Source organism: Rhamphochromis longiceps, linkage group LG12, assembly GCF_057381845.1.
Source record: "Rhamphochromis longiceps isolate RC_006_pf linkage group LG12, R_longiceps_female_GT1.1, whole genome shotgun sequence".
NCBI classification, from domain to species: Eukaryota; Metazoa; Chordata; class Actinopteri; order Cichliformes; family Cichlidae; genus Rhamphochromis; species Rhamphochromis longiceps.
Window position 1 is genome coordinate 35,229,462 of NC_140568.1, and position 21,816 is coordinate 35,251,277.

Below are 21,816 nucleotides of genomic sequence, written 5' to 3' on the forward strand. Positions count from 1 at the left end.
AAGACACTTTAGTCAAACGTAGACCAAACTAACTACTATACTATACTATACAAACTAGTTACTATACAAGTTGACCCTGCTAGGATCACATTTGAAAATACTTTTTGGAGACGTGTTATTTTTGGATGAGTCTGAGCGAGAGGAAGCACTCAAAGCAAATGCCACTAAGGTTGAGTTAAAGTATGTAGATGGAAGCTGCTTCTTATAATACTGAACTTGTATTTACTGATCGTATCATCATTTTTTTTAATTTTAAGAAGTAAAGCGTTGTTAAAAATGTAAAAAACAAAACAAACAAAAAAAAACACTGTTTGAAAACCGAAAGTTGCTCTTTCATATTTGCCAAGCCTCCGTATATATCAGGCATCCAGGTTGTTTAAAGCTGACATAATTGACTGAAGCGTGAAGAGAATCAGTAATATTAATAAAATGCCTCAGACAACTCACAGGAAAGCCTTAATGAGGAATGTGGCAACAGTCTCTGTGTGGCAGAGCCTCCCTCTCTGACCTAAAACTAACAAAAGGTCCTGATTATTTTCTAGGTTCAGACATTTCACAGTCTGTTGCTCATTACTGTAACAGGGGACTTAAGGGGGGCGGTTTGGGTAACGTCTCTGGGAATGATAAGAGGTTCACTTCATCCTTCTCTGAATGGCGTTCAGTTCATTATGAGAGCTTTCTGCACTACAGCGTTGAAGCTTCGTAAAGATCAATTTTCAAAAGACAGCTGGCTACAGAGAGACACACAGATATTGTGCCATACAGTCTTTAGATTCATTGCAAAATGTTTGGACCTTTTAAACATTTTAAATCTTTGATTGATTACACTGTTTATTGTTAATGAATCAAACAAACTGCTCAGGCTTGAGACTCCAGATGTGTAGTGAAACTCCTGTCAACAACACATTGTTTGCCCTTTATTGGGTGTGTTAGTTGCAGTAAGGCAGTGCCTGTTAGTATGAACGAGCTCATTTTTATTGTAAGTCTCAACACAGACAGCTCACCTCGTGTTTCAAGGTGGTTTTACTGGGTCCTGTTATTGGACCTCCCCAGTGGTGCCCATTAGTGCTGCTGTTGTTGTTGTTGGTTTTTGGTAGAAGAAGAGGAAGGTTCCATATATTCTGTATGGAACTGTGTGCTATCTATTGTTTGAAAAGTCTTATTTCAAGACCTAAGTTTTCCAAGATTATCTCCTTTCAGTTCTAATATATACTTGATGGAGATGGAAAAAAATCTATGCATTAATTATTTAAAGTCACTCCCCTGTAAACCAGCTAGAAGATAAGTCGGTGGTAGCCCCACAAGCCTTCTCTTGTGCTTTATATAGATAAATAAAAAGGATAACACTGATGAAATCAGATGAGTTCACTTTGTCTCCCTCTGTGTCTCCTATGTACAAAGGCAACCCGGGTGGCAATGTGTCATGTCTCAGTAATCTTTTAGTCACACATAAGTCTCCACCAGGGAGACTATTTAAGTAGACACCACACAAGTACGCGGTAAGAACTGTGGCTTTAAGGCTCTCTTCAAGAGGATATATCCAAAGTTCTTAAAGAAACCTCATATCTTTTAAGCGTCAGAAAAGCTAAAGGTTAATTTCCTTGAATTCAGTACATCCTGCACACAGGACATCAATGAATAAAAACTTTGAAAGAATACAGCTGAAAGCCAAGCAGTTCAAAGAACACTGTTGCCATTGCAACTTGATCTAATCACGATGAAGGTTAAAAGTATCCGTCCATCCAGACGCTAGTGTAGATGAATCACTGCAAAGAAATTTCACGTCTAAAAGAGCGTCTGAAGGTGCCTTCCTTCTATAATAAACTTTTGAACAGTGAATGAGATGAGTCGCCCCCTGCTGGCTATGAGAAAAAAGGGCAAGTTTTAGACAATCCGGGATTGCACACTTCTTTTTTTTTTTTTTTTTTTACATAGGTTAGTCTCTGGATGTTTGAGAGTGGGCGAAATAAAGACCGGAGCATTAAATAATCTAGAATTCATTTGTTCAGTAAAACAAGCGGGCTCATTTAAATATATTTTCCACACAGCTTGACAGTGGATCGATCCCGCTCATAACGCCGATTGGTTAATCGTTCATCTTTCACCACGCCCACTCACGGACACTTATTTTTAATAATTAAGAAACCAACGTTTCACATAACATTATCACGTCATTCAACCTAGTGAGGTGGACAGTTGGTTGATAGGGTCAAGGCCAACACATATGCCTATAAATATAAACTAATACGTAACTATACTGAGCTAATTCATTTTTACAATCTTCAAAGCACAGCACAGTATTCCTCCTTTGTTAGCAGGGCTTTGATTTTTGAATGACAGGTATTTAGTCTTATCATGGAGCCAAAAAACGGGATGATGGACTTCGTGCGTGCACGTTTGCACATCTTTGCAAAGCTGTAGAAAACTCTGCAAACTTTTAACGCCCATGTACTAGTGATTATGCCACTGGTAAAGGCTGACTGTAGCGTAGACAAATGCAAACAACAGTTTTGATTGCTAGAGCTGCTGGATTTAAACCGATGCAAGCAACAGTCCATTAATTTTATTTGCGCGTCGAGTCGCATTAATGATGCGCCATCTGCGGCGCAGGAGACAAGTCTCGACACAGGGCGAACCGGGCTACTCTCTGAAGCTTGTTCTTCTGCGGTAGCTTCTTGTTCTGCTCCCTCTGCTCCCCCTCACTCCTGCAAGGAAAAAAGACACTGGTCCAAAGAACACTCCTCCCCTCCTTCCTCCACAGAGACATTGCTTTCTCCCTCTTTAAACCATGATCTGGCTCCCAGCTTTCCTCGGCGCATGTTTCCCCTCTGAGCTTGCTCGTGTCATGACACAGTGCAGCGAAGGGTCGCAGTGGTCCCCTCTAACGCCACGGGAACCCCAAAGACGTGGGGTTTGAGTTTGGTTACATGAAATATGCCATGTTCGCAGGACTGCACGGTTCTTTTTCTGCTGCACTTTGTTTTGAGTTTGGCAGCTGGCCACGAAGGGCTCTCAGTCTCTGGCAGTCTCCTCTCCTTCTTTGCAGAACAAGGTCAGTGTGCTGTGGTGCAATTCTGTGCATGGCCCGACTAAGTGCATGACTAGAAGAATTTGTATCGTTAAGTGCATATCACAGTCAGTATGCACTAAAGGTAAAAGGTCTGTATTACCTGTGTTTAAACTCTGTTTTGTAGGTCAGTTGTCAGAGTCAGAACTGTCCATTGTCCACCCAGTGAAAACCGGCGCAGATGGAGGATTCATCTCCCACTCTTTGTCTCACCACTTTAATGGTGGGAGAATCAGGCGAGACTTACAGTCCCATCCTCAAGAGAAACAGGTTTACTACAAGGTCATCTTCAAGGGAAAAACCTTAATGTTCAATTTGACTGCAAACAATCACCTGGTTTCAAATGACTACATCCTGGAGAGCAGGAATGGCAGTGCCAACAGGACTGAGCATCGTCTTTCTGATGGAAATTCTTGCCACCTTCTTGGCACCGTGGAAGCGTCTGATGTGCGAGGAACTGCTGCCATCAGCACCTGCAGTGGGCTGGTAAGGTGTCACAGTGTTTTATAGCTGTAAAGGTAATTTTATTCTCACTCTCATTCATCAAATTGAGCTGGTGGATGCTTGTGTTTAAATCAACATGCTTTTATCATGATTTTTTTTAAATTACACCAGATAGCAGCTATCACTATGGGTAAACTGGTATGCGGTTTAGGCAACTCCTCCATCTGACAGTGCCCGTCTGTTAGTTTGCTCTTCAGAGACTTCCCGACACTGTTTGCTGAAGGACTGTGCTGCAGACCTTCTGACGACTGCTGCTTCTCAGACTGACATGAGACCCTTTCCGTCTTTCTTGTGGTTCAGATGTTTTTCGTCTTCTTTCACCCTCACTCATTCATAAATTTGCAATCATGGATTGTTCCTTTAGAGACACTTTGCAAACGCAACAGGATGCAAGAAAGTTTCAGTAATAGATCTTGGCACATTCTTGTGCGTGAGTGAAGCAGTAACGTTTGACAGATGGACAGATTTTTTTTAACTTGGGCTATAGTGTTTCTGTTCAAATAAGCAGTTTAACTACAAAACAGAGAGGACACCTGGAAAAAAAAATCAGAGTGATCCAATATATGAAGAAATATTTTTTTAAATACGACGTGAACAATTTGTGGTTCACTGATTTCCGAGAATTTTTAAGTTGTAATCCATCCATTCAGCACACAATCTTATTTCAAAATGCACTCTGGGGTTTTTGTTTACACAATATTACAACATTTTGAAAAGGCTAAAAAGTACGAGTATGTAGAAGAGGATGAACTTCCTGCCTTTGAAATGATAGGATGTGTCACTTTTAGTCACAAAGAATGTTTCAGTGTTCATGTTTGATTGTGTCACAGCAGGAATTCCACTCCTGCAGGGTCTTGCCTCCTGCCTCTGTGCTATGTGTGTGTGGGTTTCCCTGCATGTTTACACAGTTCATTTGTAACATGTGACTCAGGACGAGACCAGAATGACAGCCAACCTAGCAACATAATTTATATCTGACCCATTTCACAGCCGCTCATATAATCCTAGAAGGAAAAATGTGTTGCGTCACTCAAAAATCCACATATCTGCAGCCTAATGGCGTTCTGGGGATTTTCCTGCAACACAGAATTCCCCAGTTAGTCCCTTCACTCCAACCTATGAGGGAAACTGCTCTGATTTATTACACAGACTTTCTGTTCTGTGAAAGAAGGTTTATAGCTGCTAAACCCAAACAGAGACCACTAAACAGCTAGACTCAGCCAGACAGATGTGGGAGTGAAGCCCTACCAGCTGCTGCAGAGATTATTCACCCTCACGACACAAGTTGAAATGGACTACTTACAAATAGGAATTCAAAATAATTATTTGTTAATGTTGCATGAATAGGAAGCAAAAGGGATGGAGAAAAATGCTTTATATAATTAATAATAACACAGAGTTGGTTCAGTTAAATTGTTCAGCTCCTTCGTGTTTTGTTTTAGTAAAGATAATTTCTCTATAAATCTTCTCTGTAACAGTTAGCATTGTTGTTGTCTTTAAATTCAGAGCTGACTGAAGAAAACAATATAAAATCTTTAACTGTCTTCCATCTTCATTTGGTCGACCAACAACCCCAAAAAAAGAAAATTAAGTTATTTATATTGTCAGAATTTTAAAAGTTGGAAACAAAGGCAGTTTTCACTTTTTATAGTCATAATAAATGAGTTACAATTAAAATATTGACCAAACGTGACAAACTCCACCCATTACGCAGCAGACAATAGAGCAGTGTCATGATTCTTCGTTGTTGTAAGGCAACAGTGAAGCTGCTATTACATTAATACCTCCAACTGCAATTTTAACATCCTGCTTCTGGTTGCAAAAACAAGGGTACAGTTGCTCAAACAAATACACTTTTGCATTACACTGTGTCTTTACAGCATGCAGGTAACCCTTCACCTTTTCTATTTACTGCAAACATGGAACCATGAAGTGGATAGCAAAAGGGTGGAAAATGCTTTCACTGTTCCTTTTATGTTTTTTATGGTAAAACCATTAATTTAGGTAAACCTAAAGCTTTCTCAGTGGAGACTTTTCTAATCCCTGAGGCCCAACGCGAAACAAGAATTTACAGGTTCAGACCTATTATACTGGTATTTTCCCCACTTAAATGCATGTTTGTTCCACCATGCACATGAAAAAATGGCAATAATCTTTTTGACCTCTCGGGAAGAAATGAGCTCGCACATGGGAATCATCTTATGAATTAAAGAGAGAAGAGAAGTAAGTGTAGGGAAACATGCAACTACTGATAAAAAGCTAAGAATAAATGCACCTTTGTTTGCCAGTAAATTGTTGTGATTAATCATATTGCAGTAACAAGCACCGTTTGACCCCACCTTTCCTCGTGTCGCTCTAATCACTGCAGAGTCAACAGGCTATATAACAGAGACTTTATTTCAGACCTAGTTGGCCAGCACTCAGAAACCCACAGAAGCAGGGAACAGAAGAAAAGCAGTTCCATATGGCTGATGTATTTAGAGCACAGACCTGTGTTATGGTAACCTCCCCTGTCTTTGCCACCTCACACCCAAACAACATGCTTCCTCAGAGAAAGGGGATTATTGGTCAAGGGGGGCTAAAGGGGAAAGAGCTAGTCAAAGTGAAGACTGATATCCAGTTTAATGCTGTTGTCACAGAAATTCATAATTTCATTCTTCAACATTCTTCACTTTGTTAAAATGGGAAGCAAAGTCCTTGTTAGTATCCTTGCAAGTTTCCTTTGTTTGTTTAGCAGAGGCATCACAGAAGATCTGTACCTGGTCACAAGTAACATCATAACCATATGTATATGTATAAGCAACTGCAGACTGTGTTCCACAGTAGAACAGCATTTGGTATGCACATCAGGCAGAGAAATGGTCTCAGTGTTTGGAAGGGCCTCCCTGTAGCATTCCTGCTTGGCTGATCTGTACTCCACCACCTGTCTGTTTCTGCTGGGACTGACTTGTGTTTTCCCACAGGAATACGTACAGGAGACTATGATAGAAAACATTACTAACAGAACTGCCCATCACATGCTTGATTTATTTTCATACAGTCTATGTTTTTCTTGCAGGAACACGATACAACTCCAAAAGCAAAGATGTGATGATATATTATTCCACTCACATAGTGTTTGCATGAGATATAGAGAAACAGTGAAATCAGCTGAGTGTTCTCTGCACAGGGCCTTCGGGAAGTCTTCCCAGCTGACTGTAGATATCATCGTGCATGCCTTGCAGATGAGGCCACTGCAGCTCTGGGAGCTCTGGCTGAAGGCCACACTCTGAATAAGTCCTCTTTGACCTTTATCAAAATTGTTTTTCATTTGATATATATATAGGTAAAGTTTGTTTAGTACTTGCAAGACTGTAGCTTTTGGAATGACTGAAAAAAACAGTCCCGAGCAGCTTGTTTCATAAATTCATTACAGCATATAGGGTAAAGTAATCTTTTCAAAGACTGAACTCCCTGAATCAAGCAATGAGATATTCAGTCAGTGACTTTTTTCTTTTTCTAAGAAACAGATGTGAAACTTGTCAGGATGACCCAGAAAGCTGAAACTACTACTACAGTAAACAGTGGGGTAGATCCCCAGAACCACAATCAGCCAAACCATAAATACTGCATGGCCTAATTTTTCACATCTGCCCTTGGCTGCTGAAACTATCTGAAAAAATCCAAGAATCATGTTCATGTTTTTAAAACTTTATTTATTTTTTTGTTCAGAGAGCCTCTCTCTTTGCTCAGCTGCACTGACGCAGACTCTCTTCTTTCCATTCGACTGTTGAAAGACTGTTGGTCGTATGTCTGTCAGTCTGTGTTTTGCCGGTTGGTTTAATGAAGGAGGGACAGGTTCATCCTGGATCAGTCTGGGCATGTTTGGACTTATCTTGATTAAAAAAATAAAAGCCCATACAAACACTCCCAGAGTCACTTTAACTTAAACAACATTCCTCATGAATATGTTTATAAGCAGAAAAGTGAACAGAATTGCATTTTATGCCTGATTGCATGCATGTCCTGTATTTTTTCATTTGCATTTATGTGTGTGTTCACCAGTAGACCTCACTGAGCGGCAAGTGAAGAAGCCGCACCAGTAAGAACACGTATTGGCATACTTAGCAAGAAGTTGTTGTATTACTGCAGCAGCATAGAGAATGTGCCTGAGGGAAAGGCTGATATTCAGATCTGTTCACTAATGATAGCTTCCACTCAGATGGAAATTACTCTGGAGCGACGTTTTTTAGCAGGTTTAAGGGGACGCCTATGCCTCAGCTTTGTGGTGTGGAAATTGTAGAAGCACTATACTTTTTGGTGATTTGTTGTCAGGCTTTTAAGTGGTTCAACACAATAGTATGCTTGATAGGCTTTTTGTTTCACTCACAGTCTGAGAATGCCTGACGTTAGACTTTAATCCACATTAAGTCTTTGGCATGATTTGGGGATAAAATCTGTGACTGAGTACAATACAATGATGATGATTGAGAGTGTAGATTTGCCCTAAAACCTAAGCTTGCTATACCCACACTTGTTGTGTGTTTTTACTGTACACATTTATTCCATCAATGTATTATTTTCCACAGAGAGGCTTCTTCGCCTTGGCAGAGGGACACTATTTTATAGAGCCTGTCCAGAAATCTTCTGATGATCCTGCTGGGAGTCGAGAGTCCCACATTATCTATCCAAGAGTTTCTACACAAAGTCAAAGAAAAAAACGAAGTCTTGAGTCCAAAAAGACGCCCAATCCCTGTGGAGTTCGAGGTGTGTATGTGAGTCCTGAATTAGTGTATGGCGTGTTTGTGAGTACTCTTCTGCTGGTGTTCAAGGATTTTTTTTTCCTCTGGCTGTGCTTGTGTCAAGAAAGATAAGCCACAAGTGTACTGCAAATAATGTCTTCAATTATTCACGCTTTAGATGCTCCAACTGACTCCATCCAGGTGGAGATGGAGAGGGAGGAATGGGAGAGGGAGCATCGGAGAGGGGAGGACCAGGGTCAATCGCGTTCACAGCGCTCAGTCAGTAGAGAGCGTTGGGTGGAGACCATGGTGGTGGCTGACTCCAAACTTATCCAATACCATGGCAGTGATAATGTGGAGTCCTACATCTTCACTATCATGAATATGGTGAAGGGTTTGAATGAACTTTTTTAGTTGATGTAAAGGTCTTTTAAAGCCTTTTACAATGAATTCTCTCGCTGTTGACAGGTGGCCGGAATCTTTCATGATGCTAGTATTGGGAATGCCATCCACATCATCTTGGTGCGCCTCATTTTGCTACATGGAGAGGAGGTACTCTTCATCTGAATGAAGTCTTTAAGAAACCTCAATGTGCTTTTATAACATTTGCTTTGGCAATTCTTACACTAAATGTGGAACAAGAAAAGCAGAAATGGATTTGTGAAAACTGAGCTCACTTTCCAGGTTAGTCTGAGATAAGGTGGACAAACTTCTACAAATTTGCATAGTTTTCTAATGTGTAATAACGAGCTCTGATGTCTTGTATATAATGTGTATGCCTTGGCTTACGGCCTTACCACACCCCAACACACCAGCAGGACCATGCCTTCTTAGTACTTGAGTGGAATACTAGGTGCTGTAAGTTTAGAGTGGATGAAGCTTAGATGTTAGAGCAGGTCATCTACTAATCGAAAGGTTGGTGGTTTGATCCCAGGCTGCTTGCGTCTGCACACCAAAAGGTCTTTGGGAAAGATACTGAACCCCAGTTGATCTCTGATGTGCGCATCATCGTGTGACTGTTAAACAGAAAGCACTTAGGTCGAAGGAATGTTGTATAAAGCAATTTAACTGTTTGTGAAGAAGAGTGCAGTATAAGAACAAGTCCATTTAATAACCACATTATTTGGAAAATGTGATTGAAAATTAATCAGTTCTGATGTCTCGCCCCTCCTCCTGACAACATCTGAAGCTCTAGGTTACACCTCTTTACACCTTATAGTACACACTGGGATCTGCAAGTATTGAAGAAAAATGTTATCAAGTTATTTGCTAACTGTTCTGTAGCTACAGTTTTAAAAAAAAAGAACAACAAGTATGTGAAATTATTTGTTTGCGCTTGTTGCAGAAAGGGTTGAAAATTGTTCACCATGCAGACACCACCTTGGCTAGTTTCTGTGCTTGGCAGAAAAACCTAAACCCCCAGAGTGACACACACCCGGCTCATCATGATGTGGCTGTGCTGATTACCAGGCAGGTGGCAGATAACCCAGCATACATCGGCAACCTCAAAAGCTTAAATGAAATGTTTATACAGATGACATACAGATGACTTGTATGCGTCTCCCCCTATAGGAAAGACATCTGTGCTGGAATGAACCAGCCGTGCGAGACTCTGGGTCTGTCTCATCTGTCTGGGATGTGTCAACCCCACCGCAGCTGCAACATCAATGAGGATTCGGGTCTACCTGTTGCCTTTACAGTAGCTCATGAAATGGGCCACAGGTCAATATGTGTGTGTGAGAGAGTCTGGATTTGTAATGACTGTGAAATACTAGAATATTGTAACAAAGAAAGAGTCTGTAGTTCCTGTGTTCGGTTACTGTCTTCAATGTAGTGTCATAAAATCCCCTACCATTAGCTCACCAGCCTATTAGTGGACTGCTGGTGTGCAAATAATGACTAAGTTTCTAATAACCTGAAAGAAAAGGAAAGGATACCTGAGAGTCCTGTTGTATTGTGGGTGTAGATCATGTAATAGCACTAAAAGTGAAAGGACAGAGGTGTTGGGTTTCTTTTTAGCTTTAAAGTTTAACTCAAGTTTAGTTGAGTCCAAAGAATCATTTGTTCCATCAGAGGAGGCTTTAACTATAAAATGAGAGCTGTTCCACGTTCCATTTGTGGTTAATTTCTGGTCTTTTGTCATGTTCAACTTTGGTTAAGCACCGTTAATGTCAACAGCTCGACTGATGTCAAACCACACCATATAATGTAGAAGTTATGTGTATTTGTCTTCTCGTTATCTTGTTTGTGCAGTAATTTAAAGTGCTTTTCCACTTTGTACTGTCATGAAACTCTAGAGTAAGAGTTATATGTACACAAACAAAAGTAAGTCAAATATCTGTTGACCTATTTCAAATGTGGAAACAAATGTGTTACAGGACTCAGCACATTCACTCATTGTGATTGCTCCATTATGGCAGTGTGAGCCATACAGACCACTATCCTTGTAAAATACTTCTGTGTAATCACGTTATCATGAATATTAATGCGGCTTGTGTCTGAACACAGCTTTGGAATTCATCATGATGGCCAAGGGAACGACTGCGAGTTGGAGGGGAGACATCCGTTTATCATGTCCAGACAGCTGATGTATGACAGCTCGCCTCTCACTTGGTCTTCCTGCTCCAAAGAATACATCACACGTTTCCTTGAGTAAGCCTGAATCTGTACTTTTGTCTAAAGTGGGTTAGTTTTACATCTATTTGTCTTTGTTAAAAATGCATGAGATGTGTGTAATCTATGGGAATTTCCATGTACCTTTTTTCTCTCTCTCTCTCTCTCTCTCTCTCTCTTTTTTTTTTCTTGACAGCTGCATGGAGATTTAGCAGATATGCTAGTGCGGATTTGTGTTGAGGTTGTGAAATTGATCCAAAACACACATTGGGTGTGGTGTGTGTTGGGGGGGGAAAAAACACAGGCTATTAAAACAAACATGCAGTAAACCATGGCTGCAATGGCAAGTTTAAAGTGAAGCAAAGAACTGAAGCAGGAAATTATGTAAATGACAGAAAAGTAAGAAGAGCCTAAAGCAACATTCAGAGGGTGGCAACCCCTGCACAAGTATCTGCAAAGCTGGTTTCACACGTTAACTCTGGACAGCTTAGGATGATCAGGACATAGCATTGTTGGGAATTGTTCTATTTATACAACACGACTTAAACACATATGTAATCCTGGAAAAACTTAGATGATGGTGCTGCTTCAATATAGTCTACACGAGATCAGTGCGATCAGTCACTACAGGGACTTAGTGTTAGGGAGTAAGCGCAGTAAAAATCATTAAATTTCCAGTTTATCTGGGCCAGACATCTACATCCTTACATGAAGATAAACTGGTAAGAAATTTCACATCTACAGAAGTGCAAACATATATGATCAATCGATTAAAAATATATTTGTTCACAACACTTTAAAAGTCCTTTTTTAAATCTAAAATCCTTCTTCTCATAAACAAGGTCCTGAATAATCAAGTCCCATCTTATCTTAAAGACCTCATAGTATGATATCACCCTAATAGAGAAATTGGCACCGAGACTGCTGGCTTACTTTTGGTTCCTAGGATATTTAAGAGTGATGTAGGAGGCAGAGCCTTTAGCTTTCAGGCCCCCTTTCCATCGAACCAGCTCCCAATTTGGATTCAGGAGATAGATTCCCTTCTTTCTTTTAAAATTAAGCTTAAAATATTGTTTTTTGTCCCTGAACCCTCTCTTAGGTGTACTGCAACAGGCCTAGGCTGCTAGACCTAGGCCTCCCTCATTCACTCCCTTAATCATTAGTTATTATTAGTTATTAATCTCTGCCTCTCTTGCACAATGCTTCTTGTGTCCAATCTCACCCCCTCACCCCAAGCCAGTCATGCCAAATGGCTGCTCCTCCCCAAGCCAGGGTCTGACAGAAGTTTCTTTCTGTTAAAATGGAATTTTTCCTTCCCACAATTCCCAAGTATTTGCTCATGGGGGTTCGTCTAATTTTTTAGGTTTTCTTTGTATTATTGTGGGGTCTTTACTTTACAATATAAAGCGCCTTAGAGCAACTGTTCTTGTGATTTAGCCAGTTACCACAAAGTCGAGGTCAGAGCTCATATATGTGAACTGGATTATTTTTGCTGTTATAATTTTTGCCTTTTTAAGTAGTTTTCCCAGGTTCTAGTCTATTTAAGTGTTAATGTCTAGGTCTCTTTGCTTGAGTTTGAGCATTCAGATTTTCTCCTTTGACTCCCAACCACCATACCCTGTGATAAACAAATATCATATCTTTGTTTATCTGCCTTAGTCGTGGTTGGGGTTTCTGTCTGGATGACCGTCCTTCAAAGAGGGACTTAACCACGCCCCTGGCACGCCTCGGTGTACGCTACACCACACATCACCAGTGCCAGCTCCAGTATGGACCAAATGCTACCTTCTGCACTGAGGTTGATGTGAGTATTGCACAAGCACAGAAAAGTAAATCTTGTAGAAAACACTTTCTTCGCTTTCTTATTGTTTTGGGGTTATGTTTCTTTCAGAATGTTTGCCAGATTCTTTGGTGTTCAGTAAATGGTTCCTGCCGCTCTAAACTGGACTCACCTATAGATGGTACTCGCTGTGGACCAGAAAAGGTGAATTGTGATAGTCTAAGTTTTGTTTCCTTGTGTAAACAGACGGGTACCAGCAGCATCAAGAAGGTGGTACTGTCACAGAGACATCAGCATTGTCTTATTCCAGCTGAAGTGGTATTTAACTTATATCACTATTCTGTATTCTAATCCAGTGGTGTATCTCCGGAGAGTGTGTGATTGTGGGTAAACTCCCAGAGACAGTGAATGGAGGCTGGGGACAGTGGAGTACCTGGTCTTACTGCTCCAGGACCTGTGGTATTGGAGTTCAGTCATCAGAGAGGGAATGTAACAACCCCAAGTAAGAAATGAGTCTAACACCCATTTGAAATAGTTTTCACACTGTATGGCTATAGAATTGTTTTTTTGTTTTTTGTTTTGCAGTTCACAGGTTTAATGTCATCTGCCCCCAAAATACTGACATCATGTTGATTTTTTTTAACTGGTTCGTTCAAGTGTGGTGCTCTTTTCCACAGGCCAGAATTTGGGGGCAAGTACTGTACCGGTGAAAGAAAGCGTTACCGGACCTGTAACACAAAGCCCTGTACAAATAATATACCAACTTTTCGAGAGATGCTGTGCAGTGAGTTTGACACTGTGCCTTACCACAATGAGCTCTACCAGTGGATCCCTGTGGCAAACCCATGTAAGTACTCACAGCCTTAAATATGCAAGAAGCTTTATTTTTCAACATGCCAGTGATCACAAACACTGTCAGTGCATTAAAAGCAAACCTGAATAGCAGATCACACAATAGAACACTGTCAGTCTCACAGTACAGTACTGTATATTTTTACTAAAATTAAACTTCTTTTTTTGTGGGACCACACAACAAAATTGAGACCCACGGATATAAAGTGGAAGATTAGTAGATGTAATTGTATGTGTCAAACAAAAGGGGGCAGCATTTGTATTTAAAAGTCCACACTGATGCAGCTGCCGACTACATTACAGCTCAGCAGGGGCACAAAACTGTAACTCACTTCCTGTCTGATGTATTTTTGTTTTTCTTTTCTTCTTTTGCGTTCATATCGCTTTTATTATTGTCAATCACTATATCTTGAAAATAACAGAACAGAATTATTTTCCCTTTTTAGCTCTTTAAAAATATATAACAAAATACGCTCACGTCTTAAGTGAGAAGCATGACTCATAACTGGCTCAAATAGACATTTTAGCAATTTGACAACATTATCAATTTGTTTCATCTCACCGTTATTCTCAGTAAATCCCTGCGAGCTTCACTGTCGACCAGTCAGCCAGTACTTTTCTGAGAGGATGTTTGACACCGTGACAGACGGAACACCGTGCTTCATGAACAACAAGTCCAGAAACATCTGCATAAACGGCGTGTGCAAGGTAGTGTGGCTGGGTAAGAGACAAATAGAGACTGGGGAGGGCTGTAGTGAAGCAGGCTGATACACTGCAGAGTTACTAAAATGTTAAAAAGGGATACTTTATGGAAAAAAACTTGAATTGTTATGTTTTTGTTTTATTTTAATGTGTTGTGTGTCTTTGGTTTCTAGGAGGTCGGCTGCGACTATGGCATCGACTCAAACGCAGTGGAGGATCGTTGTGGAGTCTGTTTGGGCGACGGCACAAGCTGTGAGACAGTTTATAAGTCATTTGATGAAGAAGGAGGCTTTGGTGAGTGCAACACAAGGAGTATTTTCAACAGCTGGAAACAAATTAAATTATCTCAACATAAGACATAATGCCATTACAAAATTGTGTTGTAACGCAAAACAGACAACCTATTAATGAGGAAAGCTTTGATGTACCAACTAGAAGAGTGTGAAAACACAGAGAATTCAAACATGTCTACAGGCACAAAGTCATTCGAGGACAGTTCATTACCATTACACCATTGTGTTGTTTCTTTGTTGTCATGGCAGCCATCTTGTCCACATGGTGCAGCTGTTTGTCCTGCTGTACTTGGCTGCTGTTATGTTATGGTGTGTGCGTGCATGCATGTGTAGCTACAGGCCCGTGTTTGCATTTGCCTAAAGATTCGCATCTTGTGCTGCTTTTACTGCCTTCGGAAAAGTATAACTCACCTGCCAAATCAACATGCCGCCAAGACAGATTCATAGAAAAGAGGCTTTAAAACAATAAGAATTCTCTCCTTTCTCTCCTCTCGCTCTCTTTCTGTATGTGTTTGCCCTGCAATGCATCCTTTCCAGATAACCAGCCCAGATGTGTGAGACTTCAAAAGACTTAGACCAAGGCCAAACCTCCCCCTCCTTTCACAAACACACACCTTCCCACAAACATCATTAAACTCCAGAGACCCACTCACTGCTGTTTTCGTCCTCCCCCATCCCGCCCCCCCATCTACACAATAAAAAACAGAGACAGGGCAGTGCCCCCCACGCTGAATGCACACACGTACAGTCACAGACATATGCACACACACACACACACACACACACATGCCAACCACCCCCACAGACGTATCCCACCCTCTATTAAAGATCAGAGAGAAACTGTCTGGTAGTCTGGATGTGAGTGTGGCAGCAGCCATGGTGGGCCATCCATTACTCTGCTGTGACTCTGACTTCCCTCCTGAATCTCCCAGGGTACGTGGATGTGGGTGTAATACCTGAGGGGGCACGGGACATCCTGATAAAGGAAGTGGTGGAGGCAGGAAACTTCCTGGCTCTGAGAAGCGTGGGGTCAGACGAGTACTTTCTCAACGGCAACTATATCATCCAGTGGAATGGGGAGTATGAGGCCGGCGGGACGACGTTCTTCTACGAGCGCAGTGGGAACATGGAGAATCTCACCGCTCCTGGACCCACCAAGCAGCTAGTCATGCTTCAGGTAGGTCGTCATATTACAGAGGTGAAACATTTTTGATATGTGTAGAAGCTATTAGAGAAGTAAATAAAGTTCCCTGCACTTTATTGTACCCCATACAATTAAATATCTCTGGGCACTTAAAAGCATAAGACAAGGAGTACAATATAATATTGATGAGATGGTCTCCTTGGAAAGGTACTCATAGTTCATGTGGTTGTTCAGTTGCTGTTTCAGGAGAAGAATCCAGGTATAAAGTACGAGTACACCATTAAGAAGACCAAAGAGACAGAAAATGAGATCCATGAGCCTATTTACAGATGGAGACACGGAGCGTGGACAGACTGCAGCACCACCTGCGGCTTAGGTCTGAGTCACATTTCAGTAAAACAATTTTCTTTCTTTATTCTCTCATACCTAGTAGGATAATTTAAGGATTTTTGATAGGATCATGATATTCTTTCTGGATTTTTGTCCTTTCTTAGGTGAGCAACACCAGCCTGTGCGCTGTTTTGAAGTGGATGTGGGCGTAGTGGATGAGTCTCTGTGTGACCCAGACAGCCGTCCAGAAGATAGACACAGGAAGTGCAAGAATATGGATTGTCCTGCAAGGTCTTAATATTTTATATTTTTTAGCCTTTTTTTGTCGCGGTCTGTACTATTATGTCCAAAAGAATTGCTTGAAACTTAAATATTTCCATTTATTTTTATTAACTTTCATTTAAAACCTTATCCTTACAGCTTTGGTTTGCAATTAACCTGCCCTGTTGCACTGTGCTTGATTATACTAATTAAAAACAGTGAAAATAAAGGATTTTTATCACAGATAAAAATTCTCTTTGTCGGTTTGAAATCTCAATAATTTGTTTTAATGGCTAAAATGTGTTTGCATCAAAAGAAGTTCAAATTTATAGTTTTGTTTGCTTTAATCGCATCAAAGAGTTCATCAAAAAAAAGAAAAACGAGTTCCTATAAATCACCAGTTGTGGACAACATTTTATTTAGCCAAGTTTGCTATTTTAAAAGTTTAGCTTATTTGGTTAAATAACAAAGAACTAAAATCAAAAAATGCACTTCTTTGGTTTTGGCACTGAAATGCAGGTATTGAGAATACTATAAAGCATTTTGTAAGCTACAGCTCTGTTCGCTGTGTGAGAAAGATAACAACATTGTCGCTTGCCTTGCATTCCCCATTTATTTATTTGTTGCCAGCGGTCTCTTTATTCACCTTCTTTTCCTGTCTAACTCCTTGCCCTCAGGTGGTGGGTTGGGGGTTGGCAGCAGTGTACAGCCACCTGTGGCTTAGATGGACTGAGGAAACGAACGGTTCTCTGTGTCCGCACAGTGTTGGGAGAAGAAAGAGTGCTCCACCCTGTGGAATGCAAGCATCTCCTAAAACCAAAGCCTGTGGTGCCGTGCAACAGAGACGTACCCTGTGGACAGGAGTGGCTAGTTGGCAACTGGGAAGAAGTAAGCCTTTTTCTATGAATTTTATTTGCTTTTGACTTGAATCTTAAAGATCACAGACTTTCATGGCATACTGTAAAACCTTTCTTTATTTGTAAGGTAATGTCTTCTTTGTGTTCGTTTCTTCTTTGCAGTGCCCTGTCACATGTGGAGGAGGTGTTCGCTCCCGCCTAGTCACCTGTGCACTGGCACCCACAAAGACCTGTGACCCCTCGACTAAACCTAGGGCCAGATCACTGTGTGGCTTGCAAAACTGCCCAAACTCAAGTCTTCGTAGACGATTTGGGCCTGCATCTAAATACCGCCGCATAAACATCACTAAACCTCACTCCACTAAGCATCCTGGTTCTCCTTCATGGAATCCCATGACCACCCCGGCCACTGCTGCACCTACAACTGCTATCACTAGAACCAACAAGCAAATTACAACTACCATTTCTACCACCATCTCCCTTTCAACTCCTGAAATAATAAATCCAGATGATCATGACTTTAACAGCATGATGAGGAAAAATGAGGGTGAGAGAAGGAAAGTTTTCCCAGTTAAATCCAAATCTGCTGAAAAGGATGGGAAAGCAGATGAAAAAAAGGTAGACGAGGTAGAGGAAGAAGAGGAGGGTAGCACTCCAAATGTGCTGCTCTTCACCCCAGGATATGATTATGTTGTTGATCCGATGACCGAGGAGGACAGGATTATTGATCTAGATGTTTTTACCACAGCTTCACCACTGAAAAATCCTGTTAAATCAACCACAACAGTATCACACTCACTCATCACACCCACTCTCCAATTGAGTCCACTCACTGTGCACATAACCAGGGCGCCGACCACATCTGCATACTCCACCCCACACACCAGTACTGAAACGTGGGCAAAAACCACTCACTTTTTATCTGACCCCCACACCACCTCACATGTTAATCCCCCCTGGACACACCGGGTTGCGCTGACCACTCCCATGTACAAGTATCACTCAGTCACATCAAAAACTGGTTATCACGCAAGGAAAGCGCCTTCTACAACAGCAAGCAAACAATCCACTATGACAGCATTACCACAGCCCACATTAAAGACGAATAAAATGAAGAAGCTTGCTGTGACACCCAAAAAAACCACCACTGCCACTCGTGCTAAAAAGCCTACATCCAGGGACAAAGGTAGTCGGTCTAAGAGCCAAAAGCAGCGATCCGGACATCATAAGAGCAGCTCAGGAAGTGACCAAAGCAACTTGATGGCCATAGAGCCTGTCGATGTGGATGTATTCTGGGTTGTAGGAAACTGGAGTGAGGTACTTTATCAGGATGCTATCCTACTCTCTAACTACAGGCTTGACATTAATGGTAACGTCTGAAATGTTTTTAATCAGAAATTTCTCCTCCTCAGTGTTCAACAACATGCGGGATCGGAGCAGTGTGGAGGACAGTCAAGTGCAGCTCCCAGAACGACGAGGACTGTGCCAACGTGAAGAGACCTGAGCCTGCTCGTACCTGTCACCTGCAGCCCTGCGCCACCTGGCTAAGTAGCAGCTGGAGCAAGGTGAGTAACGTTAGATTTCCTCCAGTCACTGAATCTGATAATTGCGCTTCTTACTTATTAAATATGCTTAATACTTAATTGTACTTACACTCATTGTCTATTACTTTTCCAAATGAAGTTGGTTCATTCAGACCCGACTTTTTTTTTTTTCTTGCCATTTGTTTATGAGTCGGTTATTGTTTATAATTTTCTCCAAAGTGTCCGGATGATTGCGCGGTGGTGGGAAGGAGGTACCGTGATGTCCAATGTGTTGATTCCCAGACTAAACGTCCTCTCAGACCCTTCCACTGTCAAGCAGTGTCCAGCAGACCCCTTAGCACCTTGATTTGCCCCCACAAGCCCTGTATGAGCTGGAGTGCATCACCATGGGGACCGGTAGGAAAAGCATCCACTCACATCTCTATATATGAGACATTTGTAATCATGTTTATTAAAAAAATAATATTTTTTTTGTCTTTTCATCTCCAGTTGTGACTATAGTTTGGACTTTACCTGCCTTGGCTTTTTAGATTTTTCCCCCCTTAAATTCAACAATGTTTTGGAGCCTTGTGAGCCTGATTCTTTAATCTTGAAAATTATCATCGCTGTTTCTAAAGCTGCCCATTTTTATTTATTTAATTATGTATTTTCAGATTTTGGTTCCATTTCTACTATTTTCATCACAAGCCACAGTTATTTCTGTTCTACTGGAAGATGTGGCCTGAACTGTTTGACACTGAGGATTTTTTTTGCCACATGGTGTCTCTTGTGTTACCGTTACAGATACAGTTAGAAGAGACTTTATTACAATCTTAGAAAAAGAAAATTCACCCTTTTGAATGCTTTTGTCTTTCTCAGTGTTCTGCCAGCTGTGATGAAGGTGTCAGAGAGCGCCTGGTGTATTGCCCTGAGCCTCATCGCTGTAGCAACACACTCAGGCCAAACAGTACTGAGCCGTGCAGTTTAAAACAGTGTACTTGGTGGAAGACTGGGGACTGGGAAAAGGTCAGCTATACTTTACACATTTAATGAATCTTTAAATGTTTCTGTGCAATATAAATTTATATTAATTAGGTTTAAAACAGAAGTAAACTAAACTATAATTTTATATATTTTTTGGTGTGAATTTGCAGTGCTCTGTGAGTTGTGGTGGAGGCCAGCAACAGCGTGCTGTCAACTGTGTAAGCAAAAAGGATTTGGCTGTAATGCCAAACAGCCTCTGTGAGAAAATTTCCAAACCAGAAACACTCAGGAAGTGCAATATGCAGGAATGCAAGACAAACAAAGGTTTGTATGCCAAAATAAATTATTTGGATGAAGATTAGCAAAGCAGATTACCTGTTAAAACATGAATGCAGTTTCCATTACGTTTTGTTTCTTGAGTGAGTGAGGGAGGTGTTTTGGTCAAAATCACTTAAATTTGATATCTATATGGCTTTAAAGTGTTTGCTCTAAGGTTGTGTTCCTTGTTATGCAGGTCCACTTTGCAAGAAAGACACCATGTCCTCTCGCTTCTGTGACAAGCTGAAGCGATTGGGTCGCTGCTCTCTCAGGTCGGTCCAGAAACAGTGTTGTATCACCTGTGGTTCTGGCTAACTACAACACTTACTGTATCCTTCTGAAATACTGGTATAAAGCCATGTCATCCACAATCTAGGAGACCAAAGTATTAATGACCACATCAACAAGCTCCTCTTAATCAACACAAACAAACAAGGATTTCTTTTTTCCCACCAATTTGGGGTTTTGTATTTTATTTTATTTTATTTTTTCTTGAAATATCAGAAAGGAAACAAACCAAAGCACTGATGGTACACATTTGGACTGTTGGAGATGTTCAGTGTTAGAAGAAATGCTTGAGCTATACAATTTGAAATATTTTCTTGGTAAATTTAAATGATATTTGAGAAGCACAATTCAAGAGTTATAAAATCTCACCACGTAGTGTCATAAATTAGGTTATAAATTAAGACAAACTATGGACATTTCTTCTTTCTTAGTCCTTCGGAAAATATCTTTTTGTACTAAAGGTGCTTTTATAGGCGATGTGCTGATGATTAACAGCACATGTTACTATTCTTTTATGTCTTTCTGAGATAAATGGTAAATACAGAATGTAAATAAAGATGTTCTAATACTGATAATCTCAGGCCATTTTCACACATGAACTCGGGTGCAGTCATTGTCTGAAGTTATCCGAGACAATGACCTGCAGTACTCATACACGGGCTTAATTGGTAATCGTATGGACTTTGTGCTGTGGAGCTGGTGGAGCAAAGACACTTTAATGTCTTTTAATTTGAATTTGCTGTCACACAACTCCCATGGGTAATTCCTAGAAAAGTTCAGGGCTGCAGTTCAGTTCATGCGTGAAAACGGTTTAAGTCGATTTATACTTTTTATGAATGAATTTCTTTTTTTCTTTAAAAAAAATGCTTGAACATGTGTTTATGTTCTGAGCTGGCACTGGATGTTTACATTATCATTGGTATATGTTCCTGCTTTTAGTCATTGTTGTTACAATTTTAAAGGATAATTAAATCAGCTGCAGAATCTGCACAATCCTGCAGTTAAACCTGTGGTGCTTCTCCTCTGGTGTGAGATTTACCAATGAGAAAGAGGTGTTGCAGGTCATCCCTCTCAGGTCACTCTAAAGTTGGCCACTGTGTTTAATGTGATGTTGTACAGGCATTATCATTGTCACGCCCTGGGTATGTCACCCTGACTGATTTGTCCTTCTCATGGCTCCATCAATAAATGTGACGATAAAAGACAATTGTGCTGAACATCCATTTGTAAATTTACACCTACACTGTTGCTTGAATACCACAAGTATAAATAACAATCCAGCCTTCAATAACCTTCTTTCCATAAGTGACTTCTACTTTGGGACCTTTTGCGTCGACAAGGTCATTCTCACCTGAAAGTGCCGCATGCTTATGAATGTGTAACACCTGAATCAGCAGCACCAAGCTCTGTTTCAGGGATTGGGTTCAGCTGGCCCAGATTTATCAGGCTCCTCTGTGCCGGATAACTTGACACGAATGGACTTTGCCCTGCTACACGCACCCTGCGGCTGTCATTCAAGCCAGAGACCAAAAGTTAGTCAGCAGTAATGGAAGGAGTAACACAATACAGGGTCAGTGTG

General features: G+C 40.9%; 1 protein-coding gene across 1 annotated transcript; it reads left to right on the forward strand.

Moving 5' to 3' along the window:
- The first annotated feature begins 2,668 nt into the window (after positions 1 to 2,668).
- LOC146657752 (A disintegrin and metalloproteinase with thrombospondin motifs 12-like) lies at positions 2,669 to 21,444 on the forward strand. Its single transcript, XM_085426063.1, has 24 exons — positions 2,669 to 3,052; positions 3,195 to 3,553; positions 8,140 to 8,317; positions 8,471 to 8,679; positions 8,761 to 8,844; positions 9,638 to 9,762; positions 9,865 to 10,014; positions 10,801 to 10,944; positions 12,565 to 12,709; positions 12,797 to 12,889; positions 13,042 to 13,187; positions 13,363 to 13,532; positions 14,112 to 14,245; positions 14,413 to 14,533; positions 15,465 to 15,709; positions 15,911 to 16,052; positions 16,171 to 16,297; positions 16,945 to 17,155; positions 17,287 to 18,441; positions 18,537 to 18,689; positions 18,888 to 19,064; positions 19,527 to 19,673; positions 19,802 to 19,955; positions 20,146 to 21,444. The coding sequence occupies exons 1-24, from the start codon at positions 2,935 to 2,937 to the stop codon at positions 20,262 to 20,264; spliced, it is 4,806 nt and encodes a 1,601-aa protein (XP_085282189.1). The 5' UTR covers positions 2,669 to 2,934; the 3' UTR covers positions 20,265 to 21,444.
- Positions 21,445 to 21,816: the final 372 nt, after the last annotated feature.

Coding starts and splice junctions, on each gene's coding strand:
- LOC146657752 (XM_085426063.1), top strand. CDS start 2,935: ATGCCATGTTCGCAGGACTGCACGGTTCTTTTTCTGCTGCACTTTGTT. Junction 15,710..15,910: donor AGCAGCTAGTCATGCTTCAG/GTAGGTCGTCAT, acceptor GTGGTTGTTCAG/TTGCTGTTTCAGGAGAAGAA. Junction 18,690..18,887: donor TAAGTAGCAGCTGGAGCAAG/GTGAGTAACGTT, acceptor TTTTCTCCAAAG/TGTCCGGATGATTGCGCGGT.